We start from the raw sequence: 15,265 nt of genomic DNA on the forward strand, positions 1-15,265 counted from the left end.
AAGTAGTGATCACTGGCAAGAAGAGTGGGGGACTGGGAATAAAAGATATGAAAATGCAGAGCAAAGCACTCAGAATGAAGTGGCTATGGAAGTATGCCAATGAAAATCAACTTTTATGGAGGAAAGTTATCAATGCAAAATATGAAGAGGAAGATAGCTGGATGACAAAGGAGGTTACCACACCATATGGGGTTAGTCTGTGGAGATCCATAAGAGCCTTATGGAATGAAGTTAAGTGCAACTCCAAGATCAAAGTAGTGAATGGGGTCAAAACCAGATTCTGGAAGGATAATTGGCTTGAGGCTGGTCATCTGGAAACACTATTTCCAGATATATACAACATTGTCTTTGATCATCAAAGGACTGTGGCTGATTTGTGGACACCTCAAGGATGGAATTTCACTTTCAGAAGGCAAATCAATGATTGGGAGATACAAAGAGTGGCTGATTTTCTTAACATATTGCAACAATTTAAGGGACTTCAGCTAGGAGAGGATGTTTTTTGGTGGTTGGGGAATAAAAAAGGAGTGTTCAAAGTTAGTTCAGCCTACAGGATGATGAATCAATCAATTCAACAGATTACCAACTGGCCCTGGAAACACATTTGGAGATCCAAAATCCCACATAAAGTTAGCTGCTTTGTGTGGCTTTTAGCTAAAGAAGCAGTTCTTACACAGGATAATTTGATGAAAAGGGGGATAATTTTATGCTCTAGATGTTTCCTATGTGGAGAAACAGCAGAGACAGTTAACCATCTGTTTCTACACTGTAAGTTTACACAACAGCTTTGGAGAATATTTTTAAATCTCAAAGGTATAGCCTGGACTATGCCTAGCAAGGTTTCAGAGGCTCTAAAGAGTTGGGAAGAGGCAGGATTGCAGGCAAAAAACAGAAATAGATGGAGAATGGTCCCTGCCAGCATATGGTGGGCAATATGGAAGGAGAGAAACTCCAGATGTTTTGAGAGTATAGAGAATGGAGTGCAGAAGGTCAAGTTGAATTGTATTTTATTGCTTTGTTTTTGGTGTAATCAGGCCTACTCAGATGATACTATTTCCATTATTGATGTATTAGATTCAATATAGGATTAGAATAGTAGAGTCTTGGAGTACTTTTGTAGATATGGTTTCAGTACAACCTATGTACTGTTTTGTTCATATCGAATACAATCCAGTTACCAGTTTCAAAAAAAAAAAAAAATTCAAATAAGCTGTATTGCCAATTTTCTCCTGAGTTTTGTACTTCAATGGTTGATTTTATATATTCCATGCTTATCCATAGCAATCAAAAGATTAGTTTTCTATTCCTGAGAAACGAACTCTTTAATTCATTGTAGATGGATTATATAAATTCCTCACATCCCAATTTTATTGGTGGGACAAAAGCGGTTGATACGGCTCAATTAGAATTGAAAGCTATGCAGGTACCAACAACTTTATTTCTGTTTCATGTCTAATTTCATTGTGCTTGTGTATGAGAAGTGAAATATTATATAACATTTTGTGTACAATATTTCAAAGAGTTATCAATAATTAGGAAATGCAATTGATGGTATGTAAACCAAGACCAAGATGAAGTCTCTTTACATGTTAATTTAATAAGAATTTTGTTTTCTTGTATCTTGTTTGGGTATTAGAGCAAGTGAAAATATTGGAATTTACACTAAAGATGTTTTCTGGCAAAGTTCATTAAGTGTGCTGCTACCTTGATTTCCATGCTGATTCGGCAGCCAAATAAGTTACCACATTAGGATATTTTACTCAAAGGGACAAACACAGTCGTTGAAAGAGAAGCAGAAACAAACAACCTAAGCGCCATCTGAAGGAACGTCACTCTTAGCGTCAAGTCAATTGCCAAATGTGCCAGAATTGTCCCGTCAGTGCCACGTTAGCACTAAATGAGTTCACACATCATTGTTCAGTCATGACAAGTCACTGTTCAGTCAAAATCATGTCATTGTCCAATCAACAATCATTCACTATGTAGTCACCTGCCCCGTTTCGAAAAATCAAAATTTGGGTTATTTGAGGTCCGGTTCCATTTTTGCAATCAGGTTTGTCACATTCCAATCATAAACTGGAACCAGGAACAAGTGTCAGAGTGCTCCTTCAGGAGAGTCGGTTCATTTTCTCGTTTTTTATGCTAACTACATGTGTTGAAACTTAAGGTGGCTAAGCATTCATCTGTGTCTTTGTTATCCTCACCAATTATCAATTGCATATCTTTATCACCTTTCGTCTCTTGGGCTCTAGAAATATCTGATTTAGGAGCCCAATATCACGTGACTGGTAATTGTTCTCTTATCTTTCCAATATTCCGACACCATCAGTCACCCTTATGCACCGACCTATGACCAAGGGAGTCGGTCAAGAACACATTATTTTCCATTTATTACTTTGTCCTACATTTCCTGATCGCACGTCCGACCTTTTTTATGTGAGCAAGACTTAGTCTTCTGTTTGTTTTGTTATATTTAGTGAACACTGGATGGCCAATTTGCAAAGACTGTGAGGAGTCGTGATGCCTTTATTGTCTTTTCAATCCCTCACCTTTCTCTGTATTAAGATATTATTCTCTCCGTTTCAATTTATGTGAACCTATTTCCTTGTTAGTCCGTTTTCCTTTCTATATTTGAAAGAAGTTTTTAATTTAACCTTTCCGTTTCACCCATAATGAAAAGCTTTTTATAGCCATACAAATGTTATGGCATGTTAAAGGCCACATGTTTCAAAAGTCTTATAGCTACATAAATGTTATGATATATATTTAATAGCGCAATCTTATGCACAACAACCAAGGTATCAACATCTACCGCATGCTTCCAATACACAAATACAACATATAACAACTGTTTTATATATCCAGGAAAAAACTGCAGTCCAAAGTAATTACAAAATGCTATAGATCAGTCTCCTATTCCTTTGGTTCACTAGGTTCCTATAACATCTACGAATGATTCATGATCTTCCATATATTCATGTTTACACCAAAGATAAAACAAAACTAAGTACTTCATCCTCAAGTTCTGGACGGAGCTACATTTGTTTTCAAAACATCTTTGATTCCTTTCCTTCCACGCTGTCCACCAATACAAGCAGGGACAGTTTTCCATCTTTCCTTCTCCGTAGCTAGCATACTGTAGCTATTCCAATTCTCTAAAGTCTCCAGAATACTTCTAGGCATTACCCACATAAGTCCTTTCAGGTTGATGAAGATCCTCCACAGCTGACTTGTGGTTTTGCAGTGTAAAAAAAGATGATTGATTGTCTCTGCATCCTCTCCACATAGAAAGCATGTTGAACACAGATCTGTATTTCTTTTTTAAATTATCCTTAGTTAGCACAACATTTCTAGCTAGTATGCATTGTGATAAAGCATCTATAATAACATGCGCAAAGATAACACATATCGTAAGATGCACAAGGGTAAAACATATAAAATGCACAATTGTTAGTAAAGTCAACCAACATGCCCCCAATATCCTGCGTGCACACAGCCGTGGGGTCCATGACAAGTGACATGCACCCGAGTTGTGATTCACACCACACTCGTAATCATAACTTGAGACATGAAATCACATGCTCGATGACCTGTTTCGAGAAGTGAAGCACACCGCGCTTGTAAACATAATGCGAGACATGAATCAAACCATGCTCGTCAACAGAGTCCCACTTATCCAATATGAATAAATATCCAGACCATGCATGTATCACATCATACATATAATTATATAAGCAATGTCACGATAATCTAAACTATGCATGTATCATGACATACATACAGTCCATGACGTTAATCTAACATATACACTATGCGCATAGCATTCCGAACATATAATCCGGTTTCTGTGTATATGCTCGTCACCTCACATACAAGTCACCCCTATTCATAGCGTGCATATAATATGATTTGACTTGTGAAAATCCCTAATGAGGTCAAAGTCTTAACTGGCCTCAACCCGAGCTAAGCTACTGTTTTAAAAAGTCTTGCTGCGTTCAATTTCCTCCAAACGTCTTTGATCCATGCAAAAGAGTGTTTAACAACGCTAAATTAATCCATTGGACCCATTTCCTTAATTTAAACGGTAAGGAATGGATCTTGGCCTAACTCAATCCCAAAAGCTAATTAATGAGGGGAGGATTGTCCAAGTCCATATCAGGAGTCCAAACACCCATCCCACAGCCGATGTGGGAGAATCAACACCACCGCACGCCAAGGACTGGATATCTGGAGCGTGGACAATATAAGATTGTGGGGGCCCAACATTGGGTAAACGATGAATTGGGATGGGCCTGGCTCTGCTACCATGTAAAGAATGGATCTTGGACCTAACTCAATCCCAAAAGCTAGCTCATGAGAAGAGGATTGTACAAGTCCAAACACCCATCCCACAACCGATATGGGAGAATCAACAGAAACGTTGGTCAAAGTCAACCCAAAAAGTCAATCCTTGATCAACAGGGTCAAATTCCCAAACCCAATACATTCTTGGGTTACCCATAGGTCATTTAGTTGAAATACAATAAGGAGGTTTCCAATTGGAGTCGATATTACGTGTTCAAAATCTTAATTTTCTACCTTAAAGGCTTGGGGCTCAAAACCACTTACACACCAATTCACAAAATTAAAGCTAAAAATCCAATTAAATCTTGTATTAAGTCCAAATAGGTATAGTTCTCTTGATTCAAATTGTCAACCCTCGGCGAAAATACCCCCATCCTGTAGCCCTAGGTTAAAAAAAAAATGGTGAAAAGTGATGTTGTCCATGAACTCCTCTTTAAATACTCAGACTGAACCGCGATCGCTGTGAACCCTTCGCTATTGTGAATACGGGCCTAGCCTAGAACTCTGCAAACACGACGCTTAGGCTGTGAACATGATTCTGTGGGAGTCCCACTACTTCTATGAATCCACCCAACACTCCGCTAATGCAAAGCTTCCCTAACCCTCATCATTTCGCAAATGTGCCCATACTTTGCAAATGTGAGACCAACCCAACCATGGCTCTCCGCGATGGTCTCCCCCCCACTGCGATTGCAGTGGCACCAGAACTATGTTGGTACAGTTTTAACAAACTAGGTACTATCTTCTGAAGCTTGTGTAAGTTAGGATGTCCAATCGTCGATGGAATAATTCCGGAGAATCAGTAATTGGGCAGGCTGTAAAAAGGCTAGCGAGGGTGAGGTAATAGAGTCCTCATGATTCACGATTGATGCCAATCACCCGTACCGCAGCCCCGTATGACAACAAATTCATGAGAGAAATCAACATAATAACTTAACGTACGACTCACGACTAATTGATATAAGATTAAAGGGACAACTAGGAACATAAAGTATAAAGATTAAGGTTGAAGAAGGAAGTGGGGTTGCTTGACCAATCCCAGTTCTCATGGACCGTGTACCATTAGCAGTGCTGGACCCAGGATTCAATGGTCCTGGGTGCTCACCTTAAAATCAACAAAAAATATGTTGCTTTGAGTAGGATTCGAACTCTGCTCCTCCATGGCTTAGCCTACCCCAGCTTTTAACCAAAGCACCAAGATCTTTTATTGCTTCCTGGGTGCTATTTATTATTTTATGCCAAAATTTCAGTATTTTCTATATGTCTACATAGAGTATCGATAACCGCGGTTAATGGGCTCTCGAGCACCAAAAATTAATACATGAGTCCGCCTCTGACCATTAGGCAATGTGACTGCTGGTAGAGACTGTGAAAAAGAGATAGTAGAGAAAATGATTTATTACCAGGTATATGATCAGAGGCAAAAATGAGTTGCTGATCCACTACTGAGTGTAAAAACTGAGAAATACAAGCTATGATTTTACCGGTTGGGATGACAGAAGCTACCTTAGTGGACGTCTGCTTACTAGCCTAGAATTGGAGGAACTCATTATACTTTGCTTCAAATGAAGTGTATGGAATTGCCTGGATTACCAACTGGCCCAGTCTGGGAAACATCAGCCTTCCTTGGTGGTCGACCATGTAAAGATTAACACTTCTCACGTGTATGATCAATTTTATGATAGTGCGTGCACTTAGGTCGAGACTTTTCGAAGTGACCTTGACCCCGATTTTCCACAGTCTGATACTAGAACAGAAGAGTCCACTGATGGTGAGGGGACCACTGTGTGACCAGGAGTAGTTGAGACAGTAAGCAAGAGAACACTTCATCTGCACGGGCCTTTCCTCAAAAACTAGATATGTTATCTGGAATGACCGAAACAAATCCATCAACGTAGGATCAATGGGGCACCACAAATAACTGCACAACTAAGCATCAACCTCCTCCCAATTACCTCTGGCCTTTTCATCAGCATCATAGACACCTTGACCCTTACACCATAATTCAACAGAAGAAGCCCAAGCTAAGTAGTTAGAACCTCCGAGTAAGGTTTCCGAAGTATGCATGGGACTCAAATTTCTGGATCTTGTGTTTTTGATATCAAAACAAGAGACACTGTCAGTTTTTTTTTTTTTTTTGAAACAGTTTACATTTTATTATAGACAAAGCTACACCAAAGGTGTACTTCAGTAATACTTACAAGTAGTGGTTACAAAGGGAAAACCTACCACCTAGGACCTTCACAGACAATCTAAAACAGTGACAATATCCTCAGTCTCTTGAGGAAGGTCATGAATACACCAAAAATAGAAAAACACTAGACAATTCATTTTCAATTTCTGAAAGGAGATACTCTTGTCTTTAAAACATCTCTGGTTTCTCTCCTTCCAAATTGTCCACCAAATGCTAGCTGGGACAATCTTCCATCTCTTCCTGTGTACTGACATATTCCCATCTCTATTCCAACAAGCTAGAACATCCAATGTACTCCTTGGCATAGTCCGCCTGATTCCCCTCAAATTGATGAATATCAACCAAAGTTGTTGTGTCACTTTACAGTGTAAGAAGAGATGGTTTATTGTCTCTGCTTCAAAAAAAAAAAAAAAACACTCTGGAACAAAGCTGAAGTCTTGTTTTCATCACTTTGACAGCTTCTCTAGCCACTAACCAAGAAAAACAAGCCACCTTGTGTGGAATCTTCACTTTCCATATCATCTTCCAAGGCCAAAACCCAGGCTGAGGCCTTATATATTGTAAGCACGTATAAGCAGATTTGACAGAAAAAGACCTTTTCTTCTCCTTTAGCCAAACTAGACTATCTTCATTAGTTGAAAAATCCTTGAAAAGTTCAAGGGTGCTATAGAAATCTATCAATCTCTCCACTTCCCAATCATTGAGTAGTCTTCTGAAACTGAGATTCCACCCTTGGTTGTCCCTAGCTTCCAAAATTGTTGCCAAGTTATATATATCAGGAAACATGTGTTTTAAGGAATGTTGCCCAATCCAAACATCATTCCAAAAGGATGTTTTCCCTCCATTGCCTACTTTGATCCTGGTATTTTTCCACATTTTAGGCCACTAATTCCTGATGGTTCTCCACAAGCCAACACTATAAGGATTCTTCACTTCCTTTGTGACCCATTGACCTTCCATTCCATATCTTGACAGGACAACCTGTTTCCACAAAGACTGTTCATTTGAAACAAATCTCCATAGCCATTTCAACAGAAGGCTTTGGTTTTGTGTCCTCAGGTTCTTAATACCCATTTTTCCTGCTTGCGTACTGGTTATGACTGTCAACCACTTCACCAAATGAATCTTTTCTGTCTCACTGTTTCCTTGCCATCGGAAATTTCTTCTGATGGTATCCAGCTTTTCAATGACATTCACTGGCATGGAAAATACAGACATCATATAGGTTGGCGTGGCATCAATAACGCTGTTAATAAGAGTTAGTCCACCTCCCAGAGATAGGTATTGGCTCTTCCAATTAACTAGTTTCTTTTCACATTTCTCCAACACTGTATTCCAGATATTCTTAGATTTACTCTTAGCACCCAGTGGCATGCCAAGGTATGTAGTAGGAAGTTCTCCAATTCTGCCTCCCAAGATGTTGGCCATAGCATTAATATTTGGCACCTCATTAACTGGATACACAAAGCTCTTCCCCCTGTTGATGTGAAGTCCAGATATAGCTTCAAAGAGAATAAAAATAACTCTCAGGTATTTCAATTGGTAACTTTCTGCATCACAAAAGATTGGAGTGTCATCAGCTTATTGAAGGTGAGATATTGTCACTCCTTGATTCACCCCAACATTGGTCTTGAAACCCCTGATTCTGTTGTTAATCTGAGCTGTACTCAACATGTCACTAAGTCCTCCCAAGAGAGCTCTAACTAAAATTCAGCAAATAACCACAAAATATAGTTAAAAACTGACCCGAGAAACTTTTTTTGATGACCATGGTATCCGGGCCAGCTAGCGCGCACCTAGACTAATTCCACAGGACACCTCTCACCAGCGCAGATACCGGGTAACTCTGGCTATCAAGGCTCGGAGAGATGGGAGGAAATCACCTAGTGTTTTTGCCTCCGTTGGGAATTGAACCTAGGACCAACAACTGACCTGAGAATATTTCAGAGACTAGTTTCATGCTTGTCGGAAAAACTCACCGTTAAACAGCAGAAGAGCTGCTGGTTGTCTGAAACTGGCCGGACAATTGACGAAAAATTCTGAAAATTGAATGGGAGGATGCAATGGCTTCAGGCGCCCCCACAATGGAGGAAAAGTTGCTGGAGAAGAGATCTAGCCGGAAAGCAATTCTGAAGTTAAAATGTATCTAATCAAAGAGATCTAGATGTGATGGTCCACATCTGGATCATGTATTTTGGTGGAAACATGATCTCTTGAAAAAGTAAAAAGGAAGATGTAATTGCCATTTGCCAGATCAAGTGCAAAACTTGATATAGAGCTATGCCTTTGGATACAAGTGAGCTTATGTGGTTGAAATAGTTGTTTGAGTTAAAATTCAGAAAGGTTCGTACTGAGGAAATTGATTTGACAACCAAGTTTTGATAATATTCCATTGGAGTCAGTATTGCATGAGAGACCAAATGTTTTGAGATCATTGTCACTTTATTTATGAGAAAATACACAACAACTACAACACCCGGAGGTCCAATAATATATGTACTTAAAGCTTGGACTCGGTGATAGATATGATCCAACTTGAGTAGTAGGCAAGTCAAATGTTTTGTAGAATGTCCATTTTTTTTGTGTAGATACCTTAGGTTGGTGAAGAAACTTACACAGTATTTTATGTAGCCATAGACTCTGGAACACTTTGTATGTTGTTAATCCAATAGTAAGGTTTCTCTCGCTTCTTCTTGTTTCGCAAATATCAAATACAGGATTATGTCATACTGCTCACTGACCCAGTTACTTTTCCAAACCCAGGGATGTCATTAGGTTCTAACATTAACTGCTGCATGTGACATGTGATAATTTAGGAGGAAAATGATGCTGATAAATTTCCAGGATCAAAATCGGGTCACAAATCCATAGCAACTGTAGCTGAATTTCTGAATGGTGCTTTACCTAGCCCCGTGCTACTGGTCAGCTTTTGAGGTTTTTGGGGTAATCTTGATCTGTATTTCGGTAGTCTTGCAGTCTACAAAATACTAAACTTAAAGCCAATTTAATGGATTCCCAAAATTTTGGGAGCTTGTTGCTTTGGTGTTTTTACATTTGTTTTTCTGGTTGTATAGTCATATAGATTTTTCTCTTCTTCTCCTTTTGCTTTTTCCCTAAAATTTTCAGTTGGAGGATAGATTATACTATTGAAAACGTGTGAACCTTGTAGAGAACTTTGGAAAGGATCTAGATTAGTTTAATTTATTTCGTTTTTTGAGGAAACGAGTCTAGTTTATTATATGTAAAGTCATATTGCATTGTAAAAGGGCAGGCCGGTGCACAAAGCATCCCGTGTTAGCTGGGTACGGGGAAGGACCGCACCCCAAGGGGTGTGATGTAGACAACCTACACTAATGCAAGCATCAGTAGTTGCTTCCGCAGCTCGAACCCGTGATCTATAGGTCACGCAGAGATAACTTCACTGTTGCTCCGAGGCTCCCCTTCTCATATTGCATGTGAATATTTGGAATTGTTTAGCAGGCAAATTAGTGTGTTTCCTGGTCTTTGTAAATACAATTACTTTCAAGTTCCAGTGCAGTCAGTAAAATTTGACGTCTTGATCCGAGGTTCCAATTCTGTCCATTGTGAATTTAGTGATAAGAAGATGGGGAAACATGGCTATATTAGGTCAGCATTGGCCCGATTTTTATTTTCCTTTAATTATAAATGCCTTTAATAGTGCATCAATTGAAAATCAACAAGAGGGGCTTTTACGTCTTTTGACCAAAACTAATACCACTCTCCTTTCCAATGTTCATCTTTTTTTCGTTTCTCCATCATTGTAACGTCGTCTGAGAATGAGGCAACCACCAGCTGATGCTTCAAAACAGGATGTGAGAACAAATAGCCTCTTCCCTTGAAACAATATCCTGAATTCTCGCAGAATTTCCAAACTAAAGAATATTTCAGAAACAATGAAAGGTGGAATGGAGTTTCAGCGGTCGTTGGCGACGGCCCGCAGAGGTGTGAAAGAACCAGCAGATAGGAGCAAGTTAGCGACGATGGTGCAGGTAGCCAGCAGACGGCAAGAAAAAGTAGGGTCTTGCTTTCAATGTGTATTCTCAGGAGCAAAGGAAAAAGAAAAAGAAGGGAAGAGGAGAAAAGGATGGGCTTCGTCGGAGGTAGATTGGAGAGGAGTCAATGGATAGTTGTTTTCCAGAAAAAGAAATAGAGAAGAGTTGTTGATAAATACACTGGTAAATGAAAAGAAAACAGAGCATCTAGATCATGGGAAGAACGATTTACTTGCTTTTAAAATTTTGGTGGAAAGTCAAAAAGAAAAAAAGTTGTTCACTGTTAAAGAGATGATAATGTGCTATTAGGGGGCATTTTGTGGAAACTAAAAAAATCCGGATAATGCTAACAACATTGTTGGCGATTAAAAAATGACTCTTGCTAAATCCCAAGATATGCCTACTGAAAACTTAAATGTCCATTACAGTGATTGCTGACCAATGACCTTCAAATTAAATCAACTATCTTAATCCTGAACTAGTTGGGTTGGTTTTGTTGAATCATCTACGTACATTCTGCCACGTAGACTTACTTCATTTCAGTACAGGTGAATCATTTGTCTTTAGAGACAAATTTGTGGTTATCTAAAACTAATTTCTCTAAATCTTACACTTATCTCCATACTGTCATACAAGTCCGTAATCAAACTTAATAGACTCATTGTTGATTGTTAATACTGGAACATAATCAGAGAGTAACTAAGCCTGAATCCCGCTTAGTTGGTATGGCCTATATGGATCCTTTACATCAATTATGTTCTATTCTTTACTAAGTCTGCGTTGACTTCAGTTAATTATAGATCTTGAAATGCAAGAGGGTTGTTTTGAGAGTATATGCTCCCACTTTCCTCAGAACTTGACATATCCAAATTGTACTTATCAATAATGAACTTGAGTGGAGGGCCTATCGGAAACAACCTCTCTATCTTCACAGGGTAGGGGTAGGGTTGCGTACGCACTACCCTCCCCAGAACCCACTTGTGGGATTACACTGGGTATGTTGTTGTTGTTTGTTGTTTACTTATCAATAATGAAAAAGAAAATTGCTTCGTTATTATTATCTTAAGAAAATCCTTGCTGATTTAGTGCATTTGACTGTTTAAGGCGGGTCGACCTCAATCTGACAATGATAAAGCGGCACCAGCAGGTAAGCTCCTTCAAACTTTTTAACCTGCCATGCCTCTTGATGTTGTTCCCATGCCTGATCTCCCCTGCTTTTCATCTACTCCTTTTCTTTTGATGCTGATAATGCAAGACGAATAGAGGAGAGCAAAACATTGAAAAGACTTTGGTTAGAGTTCTCTTTCGGTCTGGGGGTTGGGGCCAGGGGAGGGGGGGCTTGAAGCAACAATGTGGAGAAGTAAGTTAATCTGGATATCTTAATCACTGGTTATTCATGTTGAAGCACTTCTTATTGTTACATTAGTAGAATATGTTCACTCACTTAGCTCTAGCTTAAACAGTATATGATGATGTGTCCTCTTGGTTCGCAGAGGACTCAGTCAGTGCGTTGGATTGTATAGTCTTTGCAATTTGCAGTTCTCCTGGTTGAATGAATCATTATCAATTTTTGAGAGTATTTGAGACATCCTATCAGGTTCTCGAGGCCTACTGACACTTTAGATAAGAATAAATTATTACCTAAGGTTTTCCGCTGTTGGTACGGTTTCTTTGTTTCTCTATCCCAAAAAGGTAGGTTTAAGGTCTGCGTACATCTTATCCTCCCCAGACCCCACTTGTGGGATTACACTGGGTATTATGTTGTTGGTACGATTGCTTTGTTGCAGCTTTTGGCATTTGTGCTTGCACAAATACTCTATGTAATTTCGAAGCCCTGCAACTCATTATAACATCTTGGGTTGACTTTGTAATTAATCAAAAGTTAACTGAAAACCATGTTCCAAAGTTGAGGATTTGGAAGAATGAATGCGGATGTCAAAGATCCGTCTTCTTGCTTATATTCTATTTAATAAAAGAAAATAAACCTATAGGAGTCCATTTGCTTTCATAAGTGGAGATAATTAAGGGTTATAATAATTGAAGACGACAGGGAGAATTAACTGCTTTTTTGATGGCATAAGACTATGTAAAGCTCGCATATCTTTCTTGGTAAGACTTCTTACTTTGTATTGTAAGGTTGAAAATAAGCCTAGAAAGGAACAATTGCTTCCCTTCCCCTTCAGGAGGGGAAAGAGAAGTCTGAGAGCACGGAAAGTTGTTCCATTAGCCATTATGTGGGTTATGTGCAAGGAGCAAAATAGGATAGCCTTCAAAGGGGTTGACCATGGTTTTGTAAAGTTACAAAATAATCTCTTGTTTCTAATTTCTTTTTGGTGGCGTACCCATGAGTTTGCTGTTTGTATAGAAGATTGAGTTTCTTTTGAGAGAACCATATTTTGGTGTAGGTTCTCTAGTTTTTGGTATAAGGCTTTTACACGGGGGTTTCCGCACCATTAATAAAATTATTTATCTTATGAAATAAATTCAGAGACTAGGGTCTTTTCCAAGATCTTGGGCTTAAAATACTTGTTTATTTAAACGCAAGTGGATGCTTTTCACCTCTTCTTTTATAATAGTAATTAGTAACATGTGAAGCTGCTACAAAATGTTTCTTAGGTACATCATCCACAAGAACATGGGGCGTTCCTTCCGTTTCTTCCCTATTCGCAAGTCGAGTATCATCGGCAGGGAATTCATCTAAGAGGCATGCTGCTGAAGTGGTGGATGATTTTGGTCAGGCACCCCCTGTTATACAATTGGAAAATGTAAGTGCATACTAATCAAGTACATATCATAAAGCAGAGGAACAGTAGACATGGAAATGAAATATTTTATATTTGTGATTGATTCTCTCCCTTTCTCTTTTTAGCCACAGTCGGTCTTGAGGCCTGGAGAGACTGACAGAGAGTATCAAGTGGAGATTATAGTGACAAAACTACTCATAACATCTTACTATGATATTGTGAGGAGAAATATTCAGGATTTGGTTCCAAAAGCTATCATGCATTATCTGGTATTTTCCCCTCTGTTCAACTCGTTGGACATGTATTATGTAGCCAATTTTATTTATATATCTGTTTATGTTTTTCTTTTACGCTGTGTATAGCACTTTGCAAGTTTTTGCCCTTTGGTATCACTCACTGCTGATTTTCTCCAGGTCAATCATGCGAAGAGAAACCTTCTTGGCACATTCATAGAGAAATTGTACCGGTATGCTCATCGGGACAGTGTTTATTTTTCAAGTTATTTGGTTTTTGGATCTTATAGACCCCACGTAGATTGATTTGACGTCCTCGCTAAACTTGTAACTGCATGCTAAAGAATCTGAAAATATAGTCTTACTTGAATTAGGAGTACCTCCTCATAAGAAGACAACTAGTCTTACTTGAATTAGGAGTACCTCCTCATAAGAAGACAACTCATTCTCAGCTTGTGCTTGTTCCTAATCGGATGGTTAGAGTTCCTATCACCTGGGTCAATTATGCTTCTGGTTGTTGTCTTAGGTTTCCATCTTAATTTTTTTTTTTTTAATTGATTGGTTCGAGCAATCTCTCTTTGTCCACATTTTGTTAAGCTTTTTGCATTATTTGATTCCAGTTATCTTGATATTTATATCGTTTTAGAAAGAAAAATGGTAGAAAGTTTAAGTTAGATAGTTGACTAATATGGACAGCCGAACCAGTTCTTTCATGAGGCACAGCTTGTCGACCTTTCCCTCTCCCTCTTTTGGGGGATTCTCCTAAGCAAAATAGGATTAGAAGGCTGTTAAGTCATAGATAATGTAGAATTACCTTGTTTACAGCACACTTTGAGTTATAAACCATGAATGATCATTTCGCTGCCTCTCCTCGAGTCACTCACAGGGAGAACCTATTTGAAGATTTGTTGCGAGAGCAGGATGAAGTTGTGACTCAAAGGAGGACGACTGCAGAAATGTGTCATGCTCTGCGACAAGCTGTCGAGGTTAGTTCAAAAGATTGTATGGTTGCAAGATTAAACTTGACTGCTCTTTTAACTAGAAATCAGTTTTGCTCATGTTTCGGTCCGCAGAAGTTGCAAGAGACTTATTTTCCTTTTGAAGGATATACAAACAGTTAGTGTAGGTTAAGATTATTTTTGATGTGGCATGTGCACATATGATACCAAGAAACCAGATTTTACTGCAGGCCTACCAGCTACCTCTTACTGTACATAGTATTGTGATATTGGCTTCAAATTTCAAGTGCTCTGCATGGAATCCTCCTCTCATCTCTTTTTTCTATTTGAGTATGTTTGCTAAAGCACTAATTAAAATGTAAAGCTGAAGCTTTTGATTCTTCCCATTTTTCTCTAGACACTCGATGAGTTCGTAGCTGATGTTTCTACCCCAAGTTCAAGCGACAGTATGGATTCATTGCCAAAACGTTCTCACCGTTCGTCAAACTCGCACTCAAAATCTAGCGGCTTGAACTCTAGGTAATCAGAATCTTATACACAATACTCCGTGAGTTAATACAATTTTGCCTCTAGCAGCATCGATCGGTTCGTTGTTCATTGAGGATAACCTGGTGGAATTATTGAAGCATGTATTAGGTATATGAACTTGTATAGTAATATCTGTTGTGAGTTAGTAGATGAACTTGTATCGTAATATTTTTTGTGAGTTACTTGTAATTGGGCAAATTACTGGCATGGCATATTATTACTCCAATGGAAAAGTTGGGCAGTTTCATTC

At 38.8% G+C, this 15,265-nt stretch overlaps 1 protein-coding gene across 2 annotated transcripts in view; it reads left to right on the forward strand.

The window, feature by feature from the left end:
• The window catches only part of LOC132609454 (dynamin-related protein 3A-like), a 34,710-nt gene extending 19,445 nt beyond the window's left edge, over positions 1–15,265 (forward strand). Inside the window, exons 13-19 of one of the 2 annotated variants that reach the window (XM_060323441.1) lie at positions 1,337–1,423; positions 11,656–11,698; positions 13,168–13,316; positions 13,421–13,564; positions 13,709–13,761; positions 14,415–14,514; positions 14,885–15,265. In XM_060323441.1, the coding sequence (XP_060179424.1) occupies positions 1,337–1,423; positions 11,656–11,698; positions 13,168–13,316; positions 13,421–13,564; positions 13,709–13,761; positions 14,415–14,514; positions 14,885–15,010 (702 nt within the window). In that variant the 3' untranslated portion in view covers positions 15,011–15,265. The remainder of the gene's footprint in view (positions 1–1,336; positions 1,424–11,655; positions 11,699–13,167; positions 13,317–13,420; positions 13,565–13,708; positions 13,762–14,414; positions 14,515–14,884) is intronic. The other variant, XM_060323442.1, reaches the window with a different exon arrangement.

This window comes from Lycium barbarum, chromosome 9 (assembly GCF_019175385.1).
Source record: "Lycium barbarum isolate Lr01 chromosome 9, ASM1917538v2, whole genome shotgun sequence".
NCBI lineage: Eukaryota > Viridiplantae > Streptophyta > Magnoliopsida > Solanales > Solanaceae > Lycium > Lycium barbarum.